The sequence below is a fragment of the Exophiala bonariae genome, assembly GCF_035927105.1.
Source record: "Exophiala bonariae strain CCFEE 5792 chromosome Unknown scaffold_12, whole genome shotgun sequence".
NCBI classification, from domain to species: domain Eukaryota; kingdom Fungi; phylum Ascomycota; class Eurotiomycetes; order Chaetothyriales; family Herpotrichiellaceae; genus Exophiala; species Exophiala bonariae.
The window spans coordinates 666,732-690,683 of NW_027042487.1; the positions used below are offsets into that span (position 1 = coordinate 666,732).

Below are 23,952 nucleotides of genomic sequence, written 5' to 3' on the forward strand. Positions count from 1 at the left end.
CTAACGTCTCTTTCATACGCTATTACAACTATCATAACATAAAGTTGATAGCCTGTTGACTCGACTATCGAATTTCACACATATATTTCAACATCACTGCAGATGCACGCAGCCCACAAGAGTTGTTCGGTACCACATATCACTGTACGTTCATGCGTCCGCAATTCGTCGCCTCTTCCTTGCTGTGCCCGTCAAGGACGTCGCCACAGGAGTTGAAGCCGTTTCACCACCCGCGTCATCTTCATTGACTGCCGAACTTACACTAGAATGTCTGGCACTAGCAGATGCGCTTCCATGTGTGATCAGCGACGGATGCGTACCCTTGGCTCCATTTGATTCGTCATTACCCATTCTTTCTGCTTCCAATTCGCGCCACTTGCTCACACGACCGAGTATGTCCTCAAACATTTCTCGCGCATCTGAAATGATCCCATCTTCAGCGTTGGGTGAATCATCCGAGTCTTCGCTCGAGGACTCTGTATCTGTGTCGGTGCTTTCCTCGCGTTTCGGTACTACATCACCTCCACTCTTTCTCAGCCGAAGAGATCGACCGAATCCTCTTTCTGAACTGGGGAGCGGGTTGAACATCACTGCATTGGCAAACATTCGCACGAGTTCCATTTCGAGTTGCGAAGAGTTGACGATTCCTTTGGGTGGCACAAGGTCTTCCGATGTTGGAACCATATACGATCCATTCCCGAGCGAGCCAACTCGACCCCCCCTAACTGCACCAGAAGCATTCTCCGTGGGTGTCTCTTCCCCACTACTGTTGGCTTCCTCAAAAGCTTCAATAGCAGCATGAACCGCTTTTCCGCCCTTGCTAATGGCTGCCTTGATACTTTTGAGATCCTGTGGCCTGAGCACAAGATCTTTGTATCCTGGCGCGTCTCGCTCGGATAAAGCTTTAGCAAATATGCCGGCCAATTTGTGGGAGATGATATCATTTAACAAGAGAAGCGATGTTTTGGTGAAGTTCTTCGACACAATCACGAGAGATGAATCATGTACCGGCTGGTGCGGAGCCACATGCCGCTCTGGTGAAGGCAGTGAAGGTGTTACCGAATCATACGCAGGAGATCGTTTGCGTTTATTCGTCGTTGCTGCTGGTGTTGGTGCTTGCGCATCGGGATTCGACGACGATAGAGTCGTGTTTCTCGGCCTACCTCGCCGCCCAGAAGATTTTTGTGGCTGCTCCGAGTCGGAGACCATGGGGGCAGGTGTCCTGGGTGGTTCGGCTTTGATCTTCTGGCTTGAGCGACCTCTTATCCGCCGCTCTGTTGGTGTTTCAGAAGTTCTCGAGGCTATCGAGTGAGACCTTGAACCAGCAAAAGCTGAAGGAGTGGCACTTGCAGCTTGCCTCCCTCTAGGTGCCAAGCTGTCCTGTACCGAAGGAGGATTCTCATCCGTCTTCTGCTCCATTTTGAAAGGCGACTTCTTCCTTGGCTTACTAGGTCGTGTGGGAGATTCCGTATCAGTCAGAGGACTAACTTCCCTTTCTGGTCGGACTGGTGATGATGGCCGCATATTCTGCTGTTGGTCTGTACGTTTCTTCCAAGGAGTAGAGGAGCGTCCACGTGACATCAAACGTTTGGAGTCAGAACGTGGTAATGGGGTGACATTTGCTGAACTGGGATACGGATAGAAGGGTTGGTTGGGTGGTGGAACCCAACTATGAGGATGAGGTTGGCCTTGATAATGGATTGGAGCACTTTGAGGATATTGCTGGTATGGTGGATGATGAGGCGTTTGATATGGCATTCCCGGGCGGCCACTTGTGGGAGGTGGATAGTACGGTGGATTCGGATACTGCGGCGATTGCTGGTGCTGATGCGGGTATTGATGTTGAGGCGGTATCTGGGGAGGCCAGGGACCCTGCGAGTATCCAGGATAACCAGGGAATTGTTGTGGAGGTGGTATAGGCATTGGCGATCCTCGACCTTGACCAGATGCTGAGCTCGAGCGTTTCTGGCTTGGAAATTCTGTGGGTGGAGGCATGTGAGGCATCCCAGCAAGAGGAGGCATCAACGGCACTGGATGCCCCTGCGGCCCAGGTTGGAAGTGTTGTGGATTGATTGATACATAATTGGGTCGCTGAGGTGATGGTATGGGAACATTTCGCTGAAACGACCCCGGTGATAGATGCTGACTAGGCGTCGCTCCTGTTGATTGTGGTTGCGATGGCGGTTGCGATGGCCGACTGGCCACAGGCTCGACAGAGGACTTTGCTGAATGTGCACTCGGTGTCGAGGGAGCGGGTGACTTTGAGGCCACAAAAGACTGCTGCTGTACTGTTCGCGTAGGGACCGGTGAGGGTTTCCTTTCGTGTGGAGAGGGCGCCGAAAGCAGTGGAGTGCTCAGGTCGGCTCGAGAGGCAGCCAGATCAGCCTGGAGCTGTGCTGCAGCAGGATCCGGACTTGTTTGCGACTGCGCGGCCTTGGACGCTTCTCTTTCAAGTCGCTTTTGATGGTCATAGTCGGCTTGGGCTTTGTCCACCAAAGCACGAGCCTGCTGTTGCTGCCGTTCTTCATCCTTTGCCCTTTTTTCAAGATCGGCCATAGTAGACTGGATACCTTCGTAGACGACTTCATCCTGTCGAATCTCCCTGATGGCTTGTTCCCTGAATTGGGCATACAACTTTTCGACCAAAGTCTGTAAATGTTTCTCATCAGAGATGCCGTCGTTGCTGGAGGGTGATGGTGAAGGCGACAACTTCCGTTTCTTGGGATTGCTAGCACTTCCGCTATTGTCACCATTCACTATCGGGCCATCGCCCTGCTTTTCTGCGAGCAGCAGGTCATTGTAAAGGCCTTGAAGTGCGACCGCAGTGAGTCGACTTTCATCATAGGTCTGGTTTTCGCGAATAAGCTGGTTTGCATTCAAAGCAGTAGAAATATCTTCGAAGGCGGCTGCATCGAGGCCACGATGAGCAAGAGATTGGCATAAAGAGAGCGTTTCATAAGGGGTGTAGGATTTTAAAGAAGGCATCCCATCCTCGCAGGGATTGGGGAGTGGAAAGTTGCTGGTGCTGGTGCTGGTGCTGGACCAGTTTCCGGCAACAAGTTTCGGTGCCAAAGTCTAGAATGGTTTCGGGACAGGTAGGTGCAGGCGCGTAAGAATGAACGTGTTGAACGGGAGAAGGGATGGATGAGTGGATGGGGTGGCAGTGAGTGGTTGCCAAACTGGAGATTTGATGAAAGGACTAGGATGGAATTTAGGAAATTTTTTGAGATCGGCTAGAAGTGTAATTGTACGAGGTATGGCCAGTTCTACAGTCTACAGCGACGGGATGAGCCTGCAGTGCAAGTGCGCGGCAACGACAATCTGGTCACAAGAATAATAATAATAATGATAATAATAACGAGTGATGGGGAAAAGAGCTTTGAGGTTTGTTCTGGTGCACCTCTGTCTTCTCCAAAATGAGGAAAATCCAGCCGGTGGGTGCCCAAGCATTCTTGCCGGGCCCCTGGGGGTGCCAAAGTGGGAAGTATCAAGCGTGCTCGGTAGCCTAAGGGTCCCTACTTGGAGTGTTGTAGACACCCGGGGGTCGAGACCAACCGCCTGAAGGGAGACTCCGTAATAATGTCCTTGACAATCACGGTTTGCTCCAAAGGCTCCCCAGGCAATCTAAATGGCACATGTGTTCGTAACAAAACACGTCCACCAGACTCCAGCAAGCATCAACTCCGACAACCGAAATCCCAGAGTCTGCCCACTGTCCAGTCTTGATCCAGGGCCATCCTTCCCCATCTCATCTTGCCTTTTTGAGCCTCGTTGAGCCGCCTGGTGCGCCAGGACTGACTCTAATTAACTCGGGCCTCCAGTAAATGACGATCGACAAGACCCAAAGGTGTGAATGGTTTGGGTTACGACATAACTTAGCCTATTCGGCTCTTCAACCACAGTACATCCATTGCTGCTGAATGGCAGGGTTCATGATCGACTGTCACTACTGTCGTCTTCCCCCTTTTTCTCAGATTCGAACATGAGCTTCGGTGGTAATTTGACTGGCGGTGTCTATTATGGATCCCTTCTAAGCTCTACCAAAGTAGCTAAGTTGTAGTGAGAAGGCGTCTGATCTCAGTGTAATACCGAACTCGTATATGGGCTGACCATCATCCTCAAGCCCTCTGCACTCCATTATTCTTAGCTCAAACCCCGGTCTGCCCAGTGCCAACGCTACCTAAGTACTTACACCACCGCATCTGCCTTTCGATACGGTCAAGGTTGACTTGGTGACCAACTTGATCACTTGACTCATCGTGTTGTCTGCCTGCTCACACTTGAATCTGTCTATATTGCTTTTGGGTCGTCGCTGCTTCCTCGAAACCGTGATCCAACACCTCTTTCCCCATATACAATGACCGCGCCGCGGAGATCAACCATGAGTGCCGCGGGCAGCACCCAGACCGCCGAAAGCTACAAACCCAAAGCCAGGCCTCAATCGTAAGATCCCTCTTCTGCGTCACCATAGAAATACATGATACATACTGACATCCGTGCCTTCCAGCATCTTGGCCCAGGAGTTCTCCGCCGCGCTGGATGATCTCTTCAAGTTGAACGGGCTAGGAGAGCTCGAGGAATCTGTGGTTCAGAAGTAAGACTGGTTCTTGGGCGCAGGATCCCCAAAGTCGAGGCCGCCTCACTCACGATACCCTCTCAGGAAGGACAAAGTCCAAACCCAACGCTACCAACTCGAAGACCTTGACGCCAAATTGCGCGAGACCAGCGAACGACTCCGACGACTCGAAACCAAGCACCGTCGACACCAAAGCCAGATGCAAATTCGCACGCACCAAATGCACCAGCAGCGCTCATGCCCTGTATCGTCCTCATCAGAAGACCCCGCCGACAATGATGTTGAAGACGACAGCTCCGGCGACAGCGACACCCAAACCGCACCCACTCGTCCACGCCCACAACAAGGCGAGCGTGTCCCGAGGTGAGGGAAGAAAACAATGAATATAAACCCCAAGCGCGGCGTTGGAACTTATTACAGTCTGGTCTGCTCTCGTCTCTCGTCTCTCGACTTGGTTTTCGCAACATCGTTCATCATTATCACATGGAACCGGTTTAGTTAAACCATTCTCCATACGAATCCTGGAGTTATATCCCGCAACATCATATAGTCTGATACCCCCTTTGGAGAAGGACCTCTTTTAATTTGATGAGTTTTGGAGAGGTCAATTTGTGGCAAGGTTGCAAATGAAACTGGATATGCCCGGTTTGAACATGATGGAATTATATCAACTCACGAGTGCTGTAAACTCAATCTCCCAGAGTCGAAAATTCATCATATCAAACCTCGGCTCCTAGATGGAATTCTAGAATAGTAATTTAGATCACAGACATTTACACATTCCCATCCTCGAGGAATCCGACCCGACTGTCTTGCTAAGTGAGATGTATTACCTCAGTAGATGTGCATATATGCATCCCGCAATCGACCTCAATATCACTTGAATAGGAAAAATTTGTAAGACGACGTGCATGAAAGAATGCGAGATCCAACAGGCAGAGAACAACCCAGACCCTGCATCCTCATCCCGAACTCCGGGTTGTTGCTTCCAGATTCCTCCACCAAAACTCCCCAGCCCGGGGAGTCGGCAAAGAATACCCAATATGAACTTCTCACCAACATCGCAAAAGGAGCATATGTTATCTCCGAGGCTCTATGCTCATGCCATTATTCTGTTCTATACGCGCTGTCTTTGTCAGGCGTTATCTCCTTTCGGACTATCAGGGCCAGGGGTGTGTCCCCCATTCCCATTCCCTCTCCTTTCCCCCTTTTTCTTATGTCAACGAGCTGGCGAGAAACAACTCAATACCTACTTGTAGTTAGTGCAGCGCGAGGATACCTGGCAAGGCCATACCATACCAAACCATACCACACTACGGACTTTGTTGCATACAGGACACGGGAACGAGTTTCCCGCGAGGCTGGCTACGTAGGCATATCATATGAGAGCAGATAGATAAATAGGTGGGCTAGGACGGTGGTTGAAGGCGTCAGGATTCGAGACTTCAATTCAGAGAGAGAAAGAAAAGGGAGAGCGGCGACGATCTCCCCTAGCTATTTTTATTCATACATATATAGTACAGAGTATCACACAGACCAGGTGCGTCAAGGAGTCCAGCAGGCCAGCCAAGAGTATATGGCGGATTCATCAACCCCAAAACTAATCGCACTCCAGGGCTGCAATCATGACGACAATGAAAGCCGTGGTCATCCACAAGGCGGGCGGCCCAGAAGTGCTCAAGCTCGAGACACTCCCCATCCCCACTCCCAAGAGCGATGAGGTCCTCATCAAGGTCAAGGCGTTTGGCCTCAACCGCTCCGAGTTCTTCACCCGACAGGGCCACAGCCCCGGAGTCCAATTCCCGCGCGTCTTGGGAATCGAGGCGGTCGGGGTCGTGGAGAATTGCCCCAATGGCCGCTGGAAGGTCGGTGATCGACTGGCGACGTGTATGGGAGGTATGGGTCGGGATACTGACGGTAGTTATGCTGAGTATACCTGTGTCAAGGCGGATAATGTGCAGCCCATCAATCACGACCTGGACTGGACCACTTTAGGGGCGCTACCTGAAATGCTGCAGACGGCTTGGGGCTCTTTGTTCATTGCTCTGCAGCTCAAGGCATCCGACCACTTGTTGGTTCGTGGTGGGACATCTTCTGTTGGTCTGGTGGCTGCGGCCATTGCCAAGAATCATGGTTGTTTTGTGGCTGCCACGACACGAAGCTCGAGCAAGGAGAGCGCCGACGTTCTGCGAAAGAATGGTGTTGATCAGGTCATCATCGATGACGGTAATATGGCGGCGCAGGTACAGGGAAAGAAGTTCGATAAGATCCTAGAGTTGGTGGGCACAACCACTCTGATAGATTCGTTGTCGTGTGCCGCTCCAGGTGGGATTGTCTGCATGACGGGTATTCTTGGTAAGTCACGATCCTTACTAGACAAGCTCGTCATTGAGAACCTAACATGTTTTCCAGGAAACATTTGGCATCTTGATGGCTTCAAGCCCATGGAAGCAATACCCAGCCAGGTCTACCTGACGAAATATAGTGGTGGACCAAAGGAATTCCAAGAGATGCCGTTCAATGACTTGTTGGGACAAGTTGAAACCGGAACCCTCCGTGTTGAGGTCGGGAAGGTGTTTCGTATTGATGAGATCAAGGACGCCCATGACACCATGGACAAAAATCTTGCTCGTGGCAAGATCGTTGTATTGACATGATTAATCATGCGTGTTGTTGAAATTCTTCTGCCATTCACTTCAACGCAATTGAATCCTTGATACAAGCTTCACGTAACCCCACGATATTATGCAGAATCACACTCTCTTGAACGTCAGAGTTCAAAGGCCCTACTTCGCAAAGCGTATTAAGTTGCTCTTGCTGCGCGTTTCGCCATCTTTTCACGCTTCTTCGCGCCACTCATTGCTTTCCTGGGTCGAGCTGTACGCTCGTGGTGGCGCTTCAATCCCTGATTCCATAACTGCCAGATACCGAGACAAGGTCGTTGGCTGATGTATTTGCCGTCTGGAGTGAAGATCTCGACTTTTGGGAAATAGTTGGAGCTCTCATCTTTGACTGAAGCGGTTGAATCAAGAGACACTAGGCCACCGAATGGGACAAAGTTAGTAGGTGTGGTTGGAAGTGCCTCTGGTTCCTTTCCAGCAGGCACATCTATGTCGTGCTCGGGCGCAGGAGTTGATGGAGGTGTGGCAATTGACCTTCGTCTACTCTTTCTGACTTGACAAACAAGCTCGACCCAGCCCACCCCTTCGACCAGGATGTCTGTGGCCAAAACTTCAAATGGAAGCTTTGATGGATCCACACCAGCTCTGATCATGGCTCCAGCTCTCGATCGGGTCACATCTGTTTTGAGGTCGACTATCCCCGCTGAGGACATCGACGTTCCAACCTCCTCGGCTAAGATCGACTCAATACCACTTTCACGTGTTTGCCCTTGTGCCCCAATAGCCTTCTCAGTGGAGGTAACATGGGCAGTCAGAGGTACAAAAGGATATGCCATCACTATCGTACTGGGATCGTTCTCATCCAGGAGTGGAGTGATCCTGACAAGTCCACCACCCAGCAAAAGACTTTGGCCCGGCTTAATCTTGAACTGGCTCACAGTGGGACGGCTTGTCATGACCAGGTCAAGCTTGTGTGTTTTCGCAACAAAATTATCAAGACCGGACCGTTCCAAACCCGGCAGATCAATGAGCTCGCCTCTGTGGTTGCCAAATGGGAGGCGGATTGGAGAAGCAGTCGTTCCAGGAAGGCTAGAAACCAGTGGCATGGAAGGGAACCGTTGTTCAGGCTGAGGGGGAGGAAGCATGGAATTCTCTGGGAGAGCATCAACATGACCTGAAACATCCATAGACAGTTGACGCTGCTCCTGTTCCAGGTCTGCGTAAGACAGTGCTCTATCCCCAGAGCCCTTGGGGAATATAACTTCAAAAAGGTTAGACTTCCCGACGTTGAATTTTCCCACAAGCCAGTTTCCTCCTCCTCGCTCCCAGATGCTGTCTTTCAAGCTAGAGGTCCACCAGCCTCTTTTAGATGAGACCAAATGCACATTTCCAAGCCGAAGTTTTTCTCCCCAGTGCCCTAGGGCCTTTCGCAGAATAGTGGTCATCTTTGGCATCATTCGATCCACCATTTCCTTATTCGGGCCAAGCAGGTCCGAACGAGTGATGATGAAAGATAATTCAGGCTTCGTATTGTTTCTAAATTGAGGAGACCGACGATTTTGTGTCCGCGGCCTTGCAAGGTCAAGATGCTGATGAAGAGATGGTATGAGTGACATGGGGAAGTCGGCTGCATCTATGACATGATAAACGTGATTTTTCGAGAATGGCGATTCCGCAATGGAGTCGGCTATAGCCTCTATTGATGGATGCGCTATGGGGTCACCCTTAGACTCGTGGACCAAGTCATGACAGCGATCGCAAATGGGCAGTATCAGGCTGGCTGGGGGACTTATCCGCACGTCTAGCTGTTGGTCCTGAATCTCGCCCGCTTCAAGAGGCTCAAGTGCAGATGTAGACTCCTCTCCATCCTCAGCATCGTTCTCCGTCGCATTCTTGATCTGATACAGCTCGTTGAAATAGTTCTTCACTGCCTTTCGTGATCGTGTGTAGTACCCTGCAGTGCCCACCTCTACGTCTTGTGTCAAGGCGCCGCACCCTGGACAGGAGATCGGCAATGGTTGCTGCTTGCGAGAGATTCGATGGGTCGCAGCCGTGTGCGGCAAAGATGCGTTTACAGAAGCATCATGGATATCGGTCAGAGAAGGCGGACTCGTGGAAGGCGGATTATGTGCGTGTATCAGTGGCTGCGTCGACAGTGATCGATACCCTAATGGTCTCTTCGCAGGACTGGTGGTTACCAAGTGCACGGCGGCGTAAGTCCGGCGCGCAAGTCCACCTCGTAAGAAGACTCGGGGAATTCGAACGGCAAAGTCCATGTAATGGTGTACAATGGTCGGGTAGTGACCAGAGAGAGTATGTCCATGTTCTTCACGACAAGGCCATGGACTGAGAGAACAGGACCAAAAAAAGTTGAAGCCAATCTTGATCACGAATACGGATACGACCACGACTCGGTTAATATCACGGAACGCTTTTTAAATGATCCGCCAACACGTGCCATGAGATAAGCTATCCGGGCTATTTTAGAAGGGAATCAGAGACATAGGTTATTACGGTGTGCAATAAATGACCCATGGAAGACAAGGAGATTCATCATAGTTAAAGAGGAACACGAGAAATGACCACCAAACAAATTCAAAAAGTGCTCGCAATATCCAGTTCAAGTACTGGGTGAATGCCGAAATCATCGCCCTTGTCGCTGCTGACTGTTCAACTATGGGGGCGGAGTGTTAAGCAGTTCCGCGGCGAATGTAAGACACCAAGACTCCAACCTCGATCCCTGACTGAAGTCGTAGCCTACTCGGGATTCTGACTAAGATGGACGGCAAATCTAGAACACTCAATCGTTTACCGTCCGAACTCGTTACCCAATTTGCATCTTGACGTGCTGCCAACGTTCAATTTAGTAATGAGTCGGTGACTGAGCTTCTTAAACGTACCTTGTAAAGCCCAGGAGGGCGGGGCGAGGCTCAGTTCGCAGGCGATGATTTTCGGGGCGGGGTGGCCGCTGATGACATCGGTGAAGAACGAAAATGAAAGGATCCTGTCTAAAATTGCTCAATTGGTGGTCAAGTCGCGCCTAGACGCGCTACATGAGTCCACACGCTCCTTGGAAATATCCAGCAGTCATAACGTAAGCTTCCCGTCGCATGGAATCCTGTGCTGCGGCACTTTAGTATCAAGGATGTGTAAGAGTTGCATTCCTCTTCCAGACTACTCGGTATTCCGTGCGTGACAGATGTTGGGCAACTATCGAGCGAGCATGTTTCCAGCTCCGCCAACTCATTTCTCCCCGCTGTCTTGGTTTCTAAGTCACTCGCTAAAGCAAATCCCTCTTCTACCGTCAGCGTGATGAGGCATCATTGACTATGGGAAAAATCCATCAGCTACAGGTCAGCGACCATGCAGATTAGATAACTGGGATCCGACTTGAAGGTCAAGCATAACTAGCGCCATTCATGCAGACGAGCCATGAAGGAACGAACCAGTCGCGTCCGAAGTACTAAGTACTTCGTACCGCTCTGAGTAGATACCTGTTACCCAACCCAGTATCAATATCAGACGATGGCTCGTCTTCGCTAGCCATTCCTTTCAGGGAGAGCCTCATACCACCATAAGATGACCTATGTCATCTTTGTTGATCGAGATGTCTCTTCTAGGAAAATGCGAGTAAGCCTGAGCTAACATCCTGGTGATGTTGGGCCAGTGCACGCCGATGTCAAACACACTGCCTCGTAAGTGAATGCTTGATACACTGCATTGACAGGGTCAGAGGTACTCCACAAAACCGGACTGAGGCAGAAGTAACATGGGGAACTGATCGCTGCTGTGCTCGACACGAGCGAACTCTACCAGCGGCTACACTCAACGGCAAGGATTTGTCACAAATTCTTGGACGCCACCATCACCACCATCCATAGTATGTTTGGCCGTTGCAACTCTAATTACTATGCCTTCTTAAGAGTCTCCCTCCCTTTCTGATTCTATATAAGACCCTTACAACCTCCCTTCTTACCGGAACCTGATCCACCTCAATCAATCCTCTCACAACTGTCACCTATTCCATTCAATCTAACATCAATTAGACCAATCATGGGGTCCACAAGTCCAGATCGATACGACTTTATCGTTGTTGGGGCCGGCGCTGCCGGTGCCGTGCTTGCCAGTCGACTCGCTAAGAGCAAGCAGCACCCTTCAGTTCTCCTGGTCGAGGCTGGCGGTGAAAACTCAGCCAAGGAATTCAAAGCAGATGCCGAGAGATGGATTCACCGAATGAACCCGCCTTCCAACTGGAGTTACAAGACTACGCCTATCAAAGGATTTGACGGCAAGGTTCTCGACTATGACCGGGGTAAGGGCTTAGGCGGGAGCACGGCGATCAATTTTTCCTGTTGGACGATTGGACCGAAGGACGACCATGACAGAATCGCCCAGCTGATTGGAGACGAGGAATGGAAGTGGGAAAATGCACATGAACGATACAAGAGACTTGAGAACTACCACTACGATGTGCCCGCCGAATTCAAAAAGTATCTGAACCCTCGTGCAGAGGACCATGGCGACAAGGGACCGGTGAAAATTGGCTTTCCACTTGTTTGGGAGCCATCCGCAAAGACGATGATGGACATATGGTACGAGAACGGCATCAAGTTCAACCCTGACCACAACGATGGAGATCCAGTTGGCTTAGCCATCAACTTTGCAACAGCAGTCAATGGTATTCGCTCAACCTCAGCAGATGCGTTGGTCGATGCACCTTCCAATTTGTCTGTTTTAACCAACAGTGAGGTTCTCCGCATCAAGTTCGAGGGCAAAAAGGCTGTGGCTGTGGAGACCGCAGAGGGCAGAGAGATATACGCTGACAAGGAGATCATTCTCTCGGGTGGTAGTCTGGATAGTCCTCGCATCCTTTTGCACTCAGGCATTGGTCCTGAGGATCAACTCAACAAGTTCAACATCCCCATCCTCAAGGCCAACGACAACGTGGGGCAACATCTCAGGGACCATCATCACGTCATGTTGTTCTATGAAAGAGCCGAGCATACCAGCACACGGCAAGTTTACTACCGTAGCCCTGAGCTACAGGCAACCGCACGAGAACAGTGGGCAAAGGATGGTACGGGGCCTCTAGCAGAATTTGCGACGACATTAGGCATTGGATATCTTAAGATTGACTCGCTCTTGGACACTGCTGAGTTCAAAGATCTCCCTGCAGACGAGCAAGATTTCCTTCGGAAGCCAACAGTGCCGCATTATGAAGTTCTCCTGAACGGAGTGCACATTCCACAGCTTATTGACCCAGTCAACGCAACTGCTGGAGCAACATTTTTTGTGTTCAACCTCAACGAACAATCCGAAGGAGAGGTGACATTACAGTCGTCAGATCCTAAAGTCCCTCTTCTATTCAATCCCAACTTTTTCTCACATCCTTGGGACCGGAGAGCTGCAATTGAGGGTACTAGAGAAGTTCTGAAGGTGATCAAGAGTCCCGCATTCCAAAAAGACACTGTCGCAGTTCAGCTGGCACCCAAAAGCGAATCCGACGAAGACATCTTGGAATTCTGGAAACAGACGTCAGGAAGTACTTGGCACATGATGGGGACAACTCAGTTCGGCAAGACCGAAAACGAGGGAGTGGTCGACAAAGATTTCAAAGTGTTTGGGGTCGATAACTTGAGAGTGGCCGATATGGGTGTGATACCATTCGCAGTCAAGTAAGTACCTCGTACCGTGGCGTGACCTGATATTTGTCTGGATTTTGGCTAATTTTCTATAGCAATCACACTCAAACCACAGCCTATCTTGTGGGACTGACAGCGGGCGACAAGCTTGTTGCCGAATATAACCTGGATGACTGAGAAATGAAATGATTATCAAATGCCCCGTTGTCTTGGTTTAGCTAGTAGTAAACAGGCGATCGACTCATGGCAATCTCCATGGTGGAGTGCGGAACACAGGCAGTTGACTCGCATCTGGCCGCTGATGGGAATCAAGATGTTCCGAGGAGGTCAAAGAGGTTGAAAGGGCAATCCATATGTGCAGGCTCTGATGTTACCATGAAATGAGGGTTCTTGGGGGGATAAGAGCCGAGCACACTCGCGTTGCTTCAGGGTGGATAAGTGATGTCAAGAGGCTGCGAGGTGACAGGCGTTGCAGACTCCGAAAATAGAATCCTAAAGCCTTACTACCTACCTAAGTTAGTTACAGTTAACTACTACCCTACCTGGGTAAAATGCATTTTGTGGCATATCCTCTGATAGGGGAAAATCTCAGAGTGTCATACTGAACCCCGTTCTTCCTCTTCGAGTTGGTACCCTCCTTTGATATTCATTGCCATTGAGCATTGCCTGCATTGCATTGGCTGAGAAAAGGAGCTTAGAGGGAGTGACGGCATTTGTTTGGGCTTAGCGAGGTGCTTAATTATTCTGCTTGCAGTCTCCAGGCACCATCAGGTTAATGAACACCCTAAAAGGAGGACCAAAGAGACTAATCCGGGGGCCTCGACAAGTGAAACAGGCATCAGCTAGCCACTAATCATGCCGCCCCTGTCTTATTCACAAGGTGCCCTTTATTCTCCGGTCTTGGCTGCTAGTCCCCGTATCCGCTACCTCCTCGTAACATCTCCACTCCCGGCTGTGGTGGCATCTTTGGGTTCGTTCGAACTTCAGACTTGACTGCTCTTCACAAAGTCACCACCCACTTCGATACAACCATTGCGTTGCTCGGAGGACTGGATACCTACTAGTATTTACCATCCGCACACACGGTCTCAGATTACCATTGTTTCCGCTCCGCCCTGTGCAGGGAATGGAGAGCTTCCCAGAAGCACTCCCCTCTTGACCTGACCGCCTTGACCATTCCAAAGGTCCTGTCCATGTTCACATTGTCTGCTGGCCAGCAAAAGCATCACATTTTCGCACTCAGTGACGGACAATATGCTGGCTCATTGTCGCCATAAGAGCTGCGAACCCATCCCCGGCGATTGATTGTTTCAATACCACACTTTGCACCTGCCACTGCCTTCCTGCACTCCGGTGCCCCCTCGCCCTCACCCTCGCCCTCCGGCGCCCTCGTCCCTGTTCTTGTTTTCCGCCCCCGCAGCATTCGGACGTTTGTCACGCGTTGCAGTTTGCACGATCAAATCTCCCTAACATCGTTGTAAACCTATGCATCGTCGCCACTAAGCTGGCCGCCAGAAAATTCCTCCATCCGATTACTAGACACTGGAGTCGCCATGGCTCCAGGGCCAGCAGCCTCGTCCGATCGCCAAGCGGGACGGACTCTTCCTCGGACTCTTCAGACCACCAGACATAATCGGCCGAATCCCGTCGATGTGGGCGTACCCGACCTCAATCGACCTCTACCACCACCTCCAGCCTCTGCTACAGAGCCTTACGAGATCCCCTCCCTTCGCCGACGTCCTGCGCCGGATTCTGCCGATTCAAATACCCCCAAGGCTGTCCACAATCGCTCATTCAGTCATCCATTTCCCAATTTGTTCGGCTCTAAGAGATCTGAAAGGAAACCTCATGCCAAGGGAGAACAGGACGGTATCCCCAATGCCTCTCGCGAAGGGCGCACGGATGATACAAAAGCCAAAAGCACAGGACAAGAAAACCCCCATCAAAGAGCTGATCGACAGCCAGTCACAGGGAGGTGTATGACTTGCGATTCCACCGTCAGATGGCCTCAAGGACTCAAGGTGTTCAGATGTACAACTTGCTTGACGATTAACGACCTGGAGCCCAGTCATGAGCCCACAAGCTCTGCCCAAGGCCAAGCACCTCAACGAAGGATAACTTCTTTATCCTTGGATCGAACAAGATCTTTGCTCGATCGATGCCTTGAAGATTACTTTGATTCCCTGCTCGTGGATACGGAGCAATCCTACAGCCCGGAACCAATGGACAATCAATTTCCCACCGAGGAGTCTTTCCTATTGGATGGAAGTCCACCAGAAGGCCTCCTATATAGTCAGAATCCAGACGACCAAGATTCACCACCTCAATCACCCCGACCTGCCATGAAACCTCGAAGTCCTTCTGAATCGACATTGAGCACACTGAAACCTTCTCAAATACCAGAAGGCTCATTCGTCCAAGGATTGTCCGCCGATCCCTTTTCCTCTTCTTTACCCACACAAGAAAGACCGCATACAGCGCGAGCCTTTAGTTCAAATGATCCAAGGCCCAGTGTGACTCGACAAATATCTCATTCTGCTATCTTTCGTGAAGTCGAAACCTATATATCCCATTGTTTTGTGGGATGTGCCACCTTGAATAATTCATTCCTTTCGTCGAGACCTCCGCCGGCCTTCAAACCACGGACTGGCTCAGGCCCTCAGCCACGGCGACAGCCATCCGAGCCTGCTCCGTCTCCGTTATTTGAGACTGATGTGTTCCTCTCCGAGTTTGATGCGAAAACACTTCTACTGGGAGACATCGCTGAGAATGGCTCTTGGTGGCTTGGGGCACCAGGAGGTCGATCAGGTAGCACAGGGCAGGATAATCAGCATGCCCGGGATAGATCCCCAGACAAGCCAGACAAAATGCGAAACCCGAGCGTCAGACAGTCGAGGATCAATTGGATTGAGCTTGCCGAATGGTATCGGGTCGTCATCTACGCCGGTGATGTATGGGAGTCGAAATGGCGAGACATCAGATCCAGGATTACAGACCACCAGCAAATTCAACGATGGGATTCGGTCTCCCTGAGTAATATTCATCATGACATTATGGATTCTCGGATACATCTCCATAGAAGCATACTCAAGGTTTCTGAAAACCTGTTGAAGCGCCCGCGACAACCTCTAAAGCACTCTGACGATTGTCGATTCCTTCTGATACTCCTTGCCAATCCATTACTCACCCCAACAAGGTTAGAAGCCGGAAAATCATCTCATCCGCCAATCCCGAAGCATCTCCTAGCAGGAAGAGGTCATGATGAACGCTTGCGTGGTTCGCCTTCGAAGCGAATCCCAGCTCCAGCAAGAAGACCTGGAAGCCTTGGCCATCACTCCGGAATCATTAAACGTATCCTGGGCTTGATAGCCAATCTCTCGAATGACATCCACCAAATTCTAGTCTCCTGGTTCTCCAAGTATTCGGATGGTCATTTCCAGCGCATTGTGGAAATGATAGGTAGTTTTGTCACCTACCGACTATCCAGACAGCAACGCAGACCGGCCGTTGCTGAACCTGTTAACCCAACAGAAGGACTCGTTCCAAGTTTTTCAGATTCTGGTTTACGTCACGCATCACAGATCCATGCTGCGCTTGAAGGGAGGGGCCATTCAACATCAGGTGCTAATGCAGACAACAAGCCGAAATTGTCCTCTTATGGTGAAGATTGGCAAATTCGTGTAGCAGCACGAGTAATGTCGTTATTTTTCCAGGCCAACGTGGGCCATGCTGCTCGGAAAAGAGATGCTGCTGTTGGGCAGGAACAGCGACATCACAGCCCCGGCATGAACGCAAAATACCACGCCAATTCACATGGGCAAATAATCCCCATCAATAACTTTTATAACACAATGCTGGATTACGCCGATCTCATTGCTGATTTTGAGACTTGGGAGAAGACCAAGAGCAAATTCACATTCTGCCAATACCCATTCTTCCTCAGTATATATGCCAAGATCCATATCCTCGAGCACGATGCAAAAAGACAAATGGAGGTCAAAGCCCGTGAGGCTTTCTTTGACAGCATTCTCAGCAGAAAAGCGGTCAGTCAATATCTCGTGCTGAAAGTCAGAAGAGATTGTCTTGTGGAAGACAGTCTACGAAATGTCTCCGAGGCCGTTGGGTCAGGAGGCAATGACCTGAAGAAAGGTCTAAGGATCGACTTTCAAGGGGAAGAAGGCATCGATGCAGGCGGCATCCGTAAGGAATGGTTTCTGCTTCTTGTGAGAGAGATTTTCGATCCCAATCATGGCTTGTTCGTCTATGACGAAGACTCACAGTATTGTTACTTCAACCCATATTGCTTCGAGTCGTCCGAGCAATTCTTCTTGGTTGGCGTACTCGTGGGCCTCGCGATCTATAATTCGACTATCTTGGATGTTTCATTCCCTCCGTTCGTCTTCAGGAAGATGTTAGCATCTGCACCTTCAACTGGAGACAAATTGACGTCGACACCAAGGATAGGCCACGGCTACACGCTCGAGGATCTTGCGGAATTCCGACCGTCTCTTGCCCGAGGTTTTAGACAGTTGCTTGAATTTGAAGGTGATGTGCAGGAGACATTCTGTCGAGATTTTGTGGCAGAAATGGATCGGTATGGAGAAGTCATTCAAGTGCCACTGTTCCCTGGTGGCGAAAAGCGGGCAGTTACGAATAGTAATCGAAAGGACTTCGTCGAGTTGTATGTTCATTATCTCCTCGACGCGTCGGTTACACGACAATATGAACCTTTCAAGCGCGGGTTCTTCACTGTCTGTGGAGGCAACGCGCTCTCACTGTTCCGACCCGAAGAAATCGAATTACTCGTCCGAGGATCCGACGAATCTCTTGATGTTGCAAGTCTTCGTGCGGTGGCAACTTATGAAGGGTGGCCCAAGCATGAAGGACCAGCTGAGCAACAGCCTCAGGTAGTATGGTTTTGGGATTTCTTGGCCAAAGTCAATCCTGGTGATCAAAGGAAGATCTTGAGCTTCATTACCGGCAGTGACAGAATTCCCGCAATGGGTGCAACGAATCTTATAATCCGCATCCAATTGATTCGAGGCAAGGACGAGTTCGATGTCTCTGGTCGGCCCACCAACCAACCCATTGAGAGATTCCCCATTGCGAGAACGTGTTTCAATACGTTGAGCTTGTTCAAGTACGAAAGTCGTCAAAAATTGGAGCATAAACTATGGATGGCTGTTACCAACAGTGAAGGATTTGGCTTGAAATAAAAAGTAGGACATGATTGACGTACTGCAGTATAATATTGGTTTTGACCACCAAAAGGTCCAACTGGCTCAGCTTCCTGCCGTCAACCAGCAGAAGCATGAAGCCGGCCAACTTTGAATAGTAAAGCGTATAGCGATCGCCGGAATTGCATTTTCGCAGGGAAGCAAAAGGGGCAGATGCGTTTCTAGTGCAGCATAAATTCTAAAACGTTGGGCGAGGGAAGCTTGTCGTTCGAAAAATGTATGATATACCTGCATAGGAATGGATCACTGATCCTGATTGGACAAAATTCCGCACCAATAGGAGATCATGATGTCGTGATATAACTAGTGAGCAATGAGCTGGTTGAAGTTGAAGGTCTGCATTTATGTATGAAGCGCGCGAACGAGTAACCACCGTGCACAGGTCGGCCGTGCCGACTGAAAAGGCTAGTACTACCACAAGACACGGTGAGTAGATAGTACATAGTACAAGCAAGCAAGAGAGCAATACTTTTACCAGCGCCTGCGCCCACCAGCAAAGGGGTATTGACGGAGAGGTCGCGGCGGCTAGTCGGTAGGAGTCGTTCGAGAAGCCTTGGTTGGAGCGGTATATCGATCGATCGACCGACCGAAGCCACCACTAATTACTAACGGCTGTTGACCGAGAGAAATCCGAGGTCCTATGAAGGTGAAGCCGCGACGAGGACGTTCTCGTATCGTATCAGGGTGGCAGACCCAAGTTCCTTTACGGGACGGCATGACTTATTCGCTCCTTGCATGAGCGGTGCACTGCGTTGCGTTGCATGGTGCCGGCCCCTTAACTACCTAGGTAGGTATCTGATGTAGATACATACCCCGGGAGACGACAGCGCGTGGCAGAGGATTGGCTGCGCAGTCTACAGGTAGGTGCAGAACCATGGAAGCAAAGGCGTGAGAGTCCGCAACACGAGGGTTGACTGTCGAGCATTGGGTATTGGTCAGGGGAGTGAATCACGGATCACGAATCTACGGGAGAAAGTTCATGCGGAAAAGGTGTGGTGAAGGACGCGCCGGAAGAAAGGTGTGTCAAGGGCCGGGGTTGAGTTGGAGATTTGTTAAATGGAATGGTGGAATGAATGAAAAGAACGAAGGAGGGGCGCGAGGTGCTATGACTACCTACTAGTGATACTTGATACTCGAATGTTGAGATGAAAGAAAGGGCGAATATGCATGCCACATCCTCGGAAAACTCACTTGCATATCTTATCATGTCGCTCGGACACGGGGGTCCGAAAGGGACTTTTCTTTTGGGATGTACCTAGGTATCAGGGGGCGCAAGAGGACCAGATATGAGGTAGATAAGAGAAAGAAAGCACTCTTTTTTTCTCCCTTTCACGAGACCTGAGAGATTACGAGCTAAGGGATATTGGGCTGGACAGAAGAAAACATCAACATCAACAGGACTTTCCCCCTGGTGTGGAGTGAGAAATATGGAGTAGGTAAACAAACTACCTGTGTGGACTTGAGTTTCGGGACACTTTTTTTCAACAAGTCTGCGATGGACTATCTAATGGGCGGTCGGCGAATAATACTTCAAAGACCAAGAGCGTGAACGTTTGCGACTCGACTCACCACTTTGTTCAAATATGGATTACTCTGCGTACCTAGGTTCTACGGAATCTCGTAGCTCGATATAGAAGTCCGCCGGCGAGCCGAGTCTAGAGAACTAGACGAGTATCGAATCCGGTCGATACATTGTTGCACACGATGAAGATCCGGGAGAGTCTTTCGTAGCCCGTGTTAGCGAAAACGGGCTCTTGGTGGGTTGGTGCTTTTTGGGGGGAGCCTATGGAGTACATCAATCGAAAAGTCAATAATAATAATGTTTTGGTGACGCCGCGGGTGTTCAAGTTGGCAGCGCTGCAAAAGATCGCCCCGCACTCGCTCATCGGGTTTCTTCACCCACGCACTGCCTGCCAGGGTCATCTGGTCAGGGCAAGCTGGTCGAGTAGCTCCAGAGAACCCCTCAACATATTCCCTCGCTCAGAATATAAAAGTCTTTCCTCTTCTGCTTACCTTATTGCACTCTCCTCCGTCTCTGGAACTTCCTGACACTTTTCGTCCCCTTCAAGAGAATCTCGAGAATACACCGTCACCATCATGGCTCCCTCGGAACTTCCCACCAAGATGAAGGCGCTGCGTGAGTCACCCCGCTTGGTTCTGTTGACCCAAGATAGAATACGCCAGCAAAAGGAGACGAGCATCGACTAATCCGAGTCATAGAATACTCCAAGCCTGAGGAGTTCAGCGTCGTCGAAGTCCCTCTCCCAAAGCTGCGTGAGAACGACGTCCTAGTATGTGAAGGCTTCACACAGATGAAAGAGAGTGGCTGACACAAGCAAACAGCTCAAAGTGAAGGCATGTGGTGTCTGTGGTACCGACTTGCATATTCACGAAGGCGAGTTCCTGGCCAAGGTATGTGCACTAGCTGAACAGCAGAGTCATGTGCTAAGGTGGACTTACAGTTTCCCCTGATCCCTGGTCATGAGACTGTGGGCGTTGTGGCAGCTCTCGGTGACAAGGTCAAAGGCTTCAGTATTGGCGATCGTGTAGTTGCAGACAACTCGGAGCTCTGTGGTGAATGCTTCTACTGCCGTCGTGGTGAAGAACTCCTTTGCGAAGACTTTCAAGCCCATGGTGTGACCATGGATGGAGGCTTTGCAGAGTACTGCGCGTACCCGGCGAAGAGAGTCTTCCCAATCAAGAATCTCTCGGATGTTGATGCCACTCTTCTCGAACCTGCTTCCTGTGCAGCCCACGGTCTCGACAAGATTGCACCAAAGATGGGATCCAGCGTGCTGATGTTCGGAGCGGGACCTACGGGATTGGTGTTGACACAGATGCTTCGTCAAAACGGCGGGTGTCATGTTGTTGTGGCGGCACCAGAGGGATTGAAGATGGACCTGGCCAAATCATTGGATGCAGCGGATGAGTATGTGGCACTCTCTCGTAAGGATCCTTCGGCACAATTTGAGCAGATCAAGAAGGACAACCCCTATGGCTTTGACATTGTGGTTGAAGCGACTGGCAGTGTCAAGATCTTGGAAGACTCGATCAATTATGTGCGGAGAGGTGGCAAACTTGTGGTGTACGGAGTGTATGCCAACAAGGATCGTGTGTCATGGCCACCCAGCAAGATCTTTGGAGATGAAATCACCATCCTAGGATCCTTCAGTGAGACATACAAATTCCCCGCAGCCATAGATTATCTCGGTATGTTTTCCCTGGTCTTCCAACTCTTGAATGCGCTGGTGACAGAGAAGCTAACGATGGCGATGAACAGACAAGGGCAAGGTCAAGGTCAACGGTATTGTCAATAAGACATTCAAGCTGGAGGAGTGGAAGGAGTGTTTGGAAGCGATGAAGAACAAGAGCGCAATCAAGGCTGCCATTGTGTTTGATTAGACATGACCGCAATGTGCGATGCAGGACAGTCTGTCACTGAGTAGTTGTCAGCCTGGGGCAGCATGGAAATGACAGATAAAATATATCACAGGTCGAAGTGATTGTGATGCAACAGGTGCAGTGGTGTGGGTGACACATCAGTGTTATACCAATCGGGACTTGCTCATGGGATTTCATCATATTATGTCACCATCGCGTCGAGGATCTCGCGCTTGCAATGGACACGTGACCGTACCTGCGTTGTGCCTGCCCAAAATGAATAACTCCCTCCTGCCTAAACTAGTGCTCTCCAAATAGGTGCCAAGAGACACTCATCTGCCACTGCTGAAGCCAACCTCAACTCAGCTACCTAACTCTGTAGAAGGTCTTCAGGCCCAGGGACAAACTACGGAGTTGGAACATGACCCTTTGCTGGGGGAGAATTGCCAGCCCTTACTTCGTATGAATTTAGGTGGGACTCGCCCGGGTTTAGCCCCAATGGCCCCTCAACTACCACGGAGTCATGGTGTGACTTCAAGTGTAGCACCTTGGATCCATCCTGCGTCGCAGACTTCTTGCACAGCTCTAAGGAATGTCGTCCCTAAGCTAGATCATGTCCACACTGCTTCTATTTCTCACAATCTCGCTTCTCGCCAGTCTTCTGTTGACTTGCCAATAATAATACCACTTACAGAGCGCCCTGATCGCACACAATCTGTCCACTCACAATCTTAATGACAAAAATGATTGCAACCATGGCGACCCTCCTCAGGCGAGGCTGTATTCTCTGTCTACCGCTATACCAAGTTCAGCCTTGGAAATGATATAGAAACATCTTGGCAGTGGACAGATGCAAGATCGCCCCCTGGGCGCCCCTGCCTGTCATTGCACTTGTCAAGCTACCACCAGTTCCTCGCTTCATATCCGTACTACAATGCCAACTGGATACTCGGTATACACGGTACCAAGTCCCTACATAAAGAGTAACTAACCACACTTGAAACCGGGTTCCTCTCTTTTCTCTTTTTGCAAACTTCTCCCCTCATTCATTGCTTGAGCATCCTCCATTCCTCTCCACAATATCCCTCCCTCGTTGATTCGATCGTCCTGAAATCACTCTTGACAAATATACCAGTGAAAATGGCCCCTGCCCGATCAGTCTTCATTGCTGCTGGTGTCGCATTTTGGGTTCTCCTTCAGACAACTCAGGCGCAAAACTCCACAGGCTCCAGTAATGATACAACTATCAATTTATTTTTCATCGAAAATGATAGCTTGGGGGTGGCTGGCTTCAGTGATCAGCAACTAGCGGGTTCAATCGTCTCGGCAGTAAGTCCCTTCCCGTGCTCACCTGAAGAGACATTCTGATCGGTGGTTTGTGGAGCAGAATCCCAGTCAAACAGTCGTTGCAGTGGAATGCGTGGGTGATGATATCAACTTGCAAGTTTGTGGAGATCATCCGTTCACGGTGACCTATGGGCCGCGTACGTTTGTTTATGGCGATCAAGTTGCCAATATCGGCGCAACCCTGTCCTGCTCAGTCGCCGAAAGCAGCAAAAGCGCAAGTTGTTCTGCAGTTTTAATTGCACCAGCTGCAGTGTTCACGAATCCATTGATGGGAACATCCGAGCTTAGCTCACTGATCACTGCCTCAGGTGTAGCATTGTCGACTGCTACCGTCAGTGCAACTGTGATGCCCTCAGACATGACCGAATATCCTGTAACAATCACCGCTGGGCAAGCTGCACTCGCAAGTGCAAGTGCTCAGTCCACAAATCCAGCTGGCAACACTGGTTCGAAGCTTGTTCCAATGCTCAGCGGAATGTTTGTCGGGATTTTGTCCCTTACTATCATGGTCTTATGATGCTGAAGAACAGCAAGTTCGTTCAACTACCTGTTCGATTTCCACATTGACAGCAAGTTTGGCTATCTCATTGTGTGGGAAACACTGAATCGGATATTCGGGCTTCAAATTGAATCCTTTATCATTCATTCACAAAACCAAGCCATATCGATACTCAAGATTATCCGGAATCACTGATGAATACGAATACCTAAGTATGTTGCTCAACATGGAAATCGAAATGAGAAGCGGTGTTCGCAGAATCATCTGCCGTGCCACATCAAGAGTTGCCACAATCCTTCTTATCCAGCCAGGCACACCGATGGACTCCTTTCAATCCCGACGAGAAGATATTTGTGAAGGGTGTTGTGTTGAGCCCAGCTGCTTGTCTCTTTGAGGCTAATGGTAACTGCGGTGTGTATCAGAAGGTGTCATAGCCATTCCCGGTGCGTATCGCAGTCGAATGAATAATGATCACATGAGGTTCAAGAATCGCCATTTTCATTTCTTTCATATCCAGCAGCGTAAGCAGACCATCTTTCCCGTGTTTTCCTCTCTCGTCTTCATATTGACAAGGGGAATTTCCTAAATTCATTCGAACTCATTCCGATTAATAAGAGTTCTCTCTTTTCGTTCCTCCTTGGCTGCTCCT

At 50.1% G+C, this 23,952-nt stretch overlaps 7 protein-coding genes across 7 annotated transcripts; 5 read left to right on the forward strand and 2 right to left on the reverse strand.

Moving 5' to 3' along the window:
- Positions 1 to 150: 150 nt before the first annotated feature.
- LTR84_002229 (uncharacterized protein) lies at positions 151 to 2,985 on the reverse strand (the record flags this gene model as incomplete). The annotated part of the gene is made up of 1 exon (XM_064845843.1): positions 151 to 2,985. One exon carries the CDS (start codon positions 2,983 to 2,985, stop codon positions 151 to 153), a length of 2,835 nt encoding a protein of 944 aa, XP_064706697.1.
- Positions 2,986 to 4,381: 1,396 nt separating this feature from the next.
- LTR84_002230 (uncharacterized protein) lies at positions 4,382 to 4,943 on the forward strand (the record flags this gene model as incomplete). Its single annotated transcript, XM_064845844.1, has 3 exons — positions 4,382 to 4,443; positions 4,508 to 4,594; positions 4,661 to 4,943. The coding sequence occupies 3 exons, from the start codon at positions 4,382 to 4,384 to the stop codon at positions 4,941 to 4,943; spliced, it is 432 nt and encodes a 143-aa protein (XP_064706698.1).
- A 1,258-nt stretch (positions 4,944 to 6,201) lies between these two features.
- Positions 6,202 to 7,233, forward strand: LTR84_002231 (uncharacterized protein; the record flags this gene model as incomplete). Its single annotated transcript, XM_064845845.1, has 1 exon — positions 6,202 to 7,233. One exon carries the CDS (start codon positions 6,202 to 6,204, stop codon positions 7,231 to 7,233), a length of 1,032 nt encoding a protein of 343 aa, XP_064706699.1.
- Positions 7,234 to 7,379: 146 nt separating this feature from the next.
- LTR84_002232 (uncharacterized protein) lies at positions 7,380 to 9,473 on the reverse strand (the record flags this gene model as incomplete). Its single annotated transcript, XM_064845846.1, has 1 exon — positions 7,380 to 9,473. The coding sequence occupies one exon, from the start codon at positions 9,471 to 9,473 to the stop codon at positions 7,380 to 7,382; it is 2,094 nt and encodes a 697-aa protein (XP_064706700.1).
- A 1,777-nt stretch (positions 9,474 to 11,250) lies between these two features.
- On the forward strand, positions 11,251 to 13,016 carry LTR84_002233 (uncharacterized protein; the record flags this gene model as incomplete). The annotated part of the gene is made up of 2 exons (XM_064845847.1): positions 11,251 to 12,872; positions 12,935 to 13,016. The coding sequence occupies 2 exons, from the start codon at positions 11,251 to 11,253 to the stop codon at positions 13,014 to 13,016; spliced, it is 1,704 nt and encodes a 567-aa protein (XP_064706701.1).
- Positions 13,017 to 14,392: 1,376 nt separating this feature from the next.
- On the forward strand, positions 14,393 to 18,055 carry LTR84_002234 (uncharacterized protein; the record flags this gene model as incomplete). The annotated part of the gene is made up of 1 exon (XM_064845848.1): positions 14,393 to 18,055. The coding sequence occupies one exon, from the start codon at positions 14,393 to 14,395 to the stop codon at positions 18,053 to 18,055; it is 3,663 nt and encodes a 1,220-aa protein (XP_064706702.1).
- A 2,378-nt stretch (positions 18,056 to 20,433) lies between these two features.
- ARD1_1 (N-terminal acetyltransferase A complex catalytic subunit ard1) lies at positions 20,434 to 21,393 on the forward strand (the record flags this gene model as incomplete). Its single annotated transcript, XM_064845849.1, has 2 exons — positions 20,434 to 20,440; positions 20,510 to 21,393. The coding sequence occupies 2 exons, from the start codon at positions 20,434 to 20,436 to the stop codon at positions 21,391 to 21,393; spliced, it is 891 nt and encodes a 296-aa protein (XP_064706703.1).
- Between the last annotated feature and the right edge of the window lie 2,559 nt (positions 21,394 to 23,952).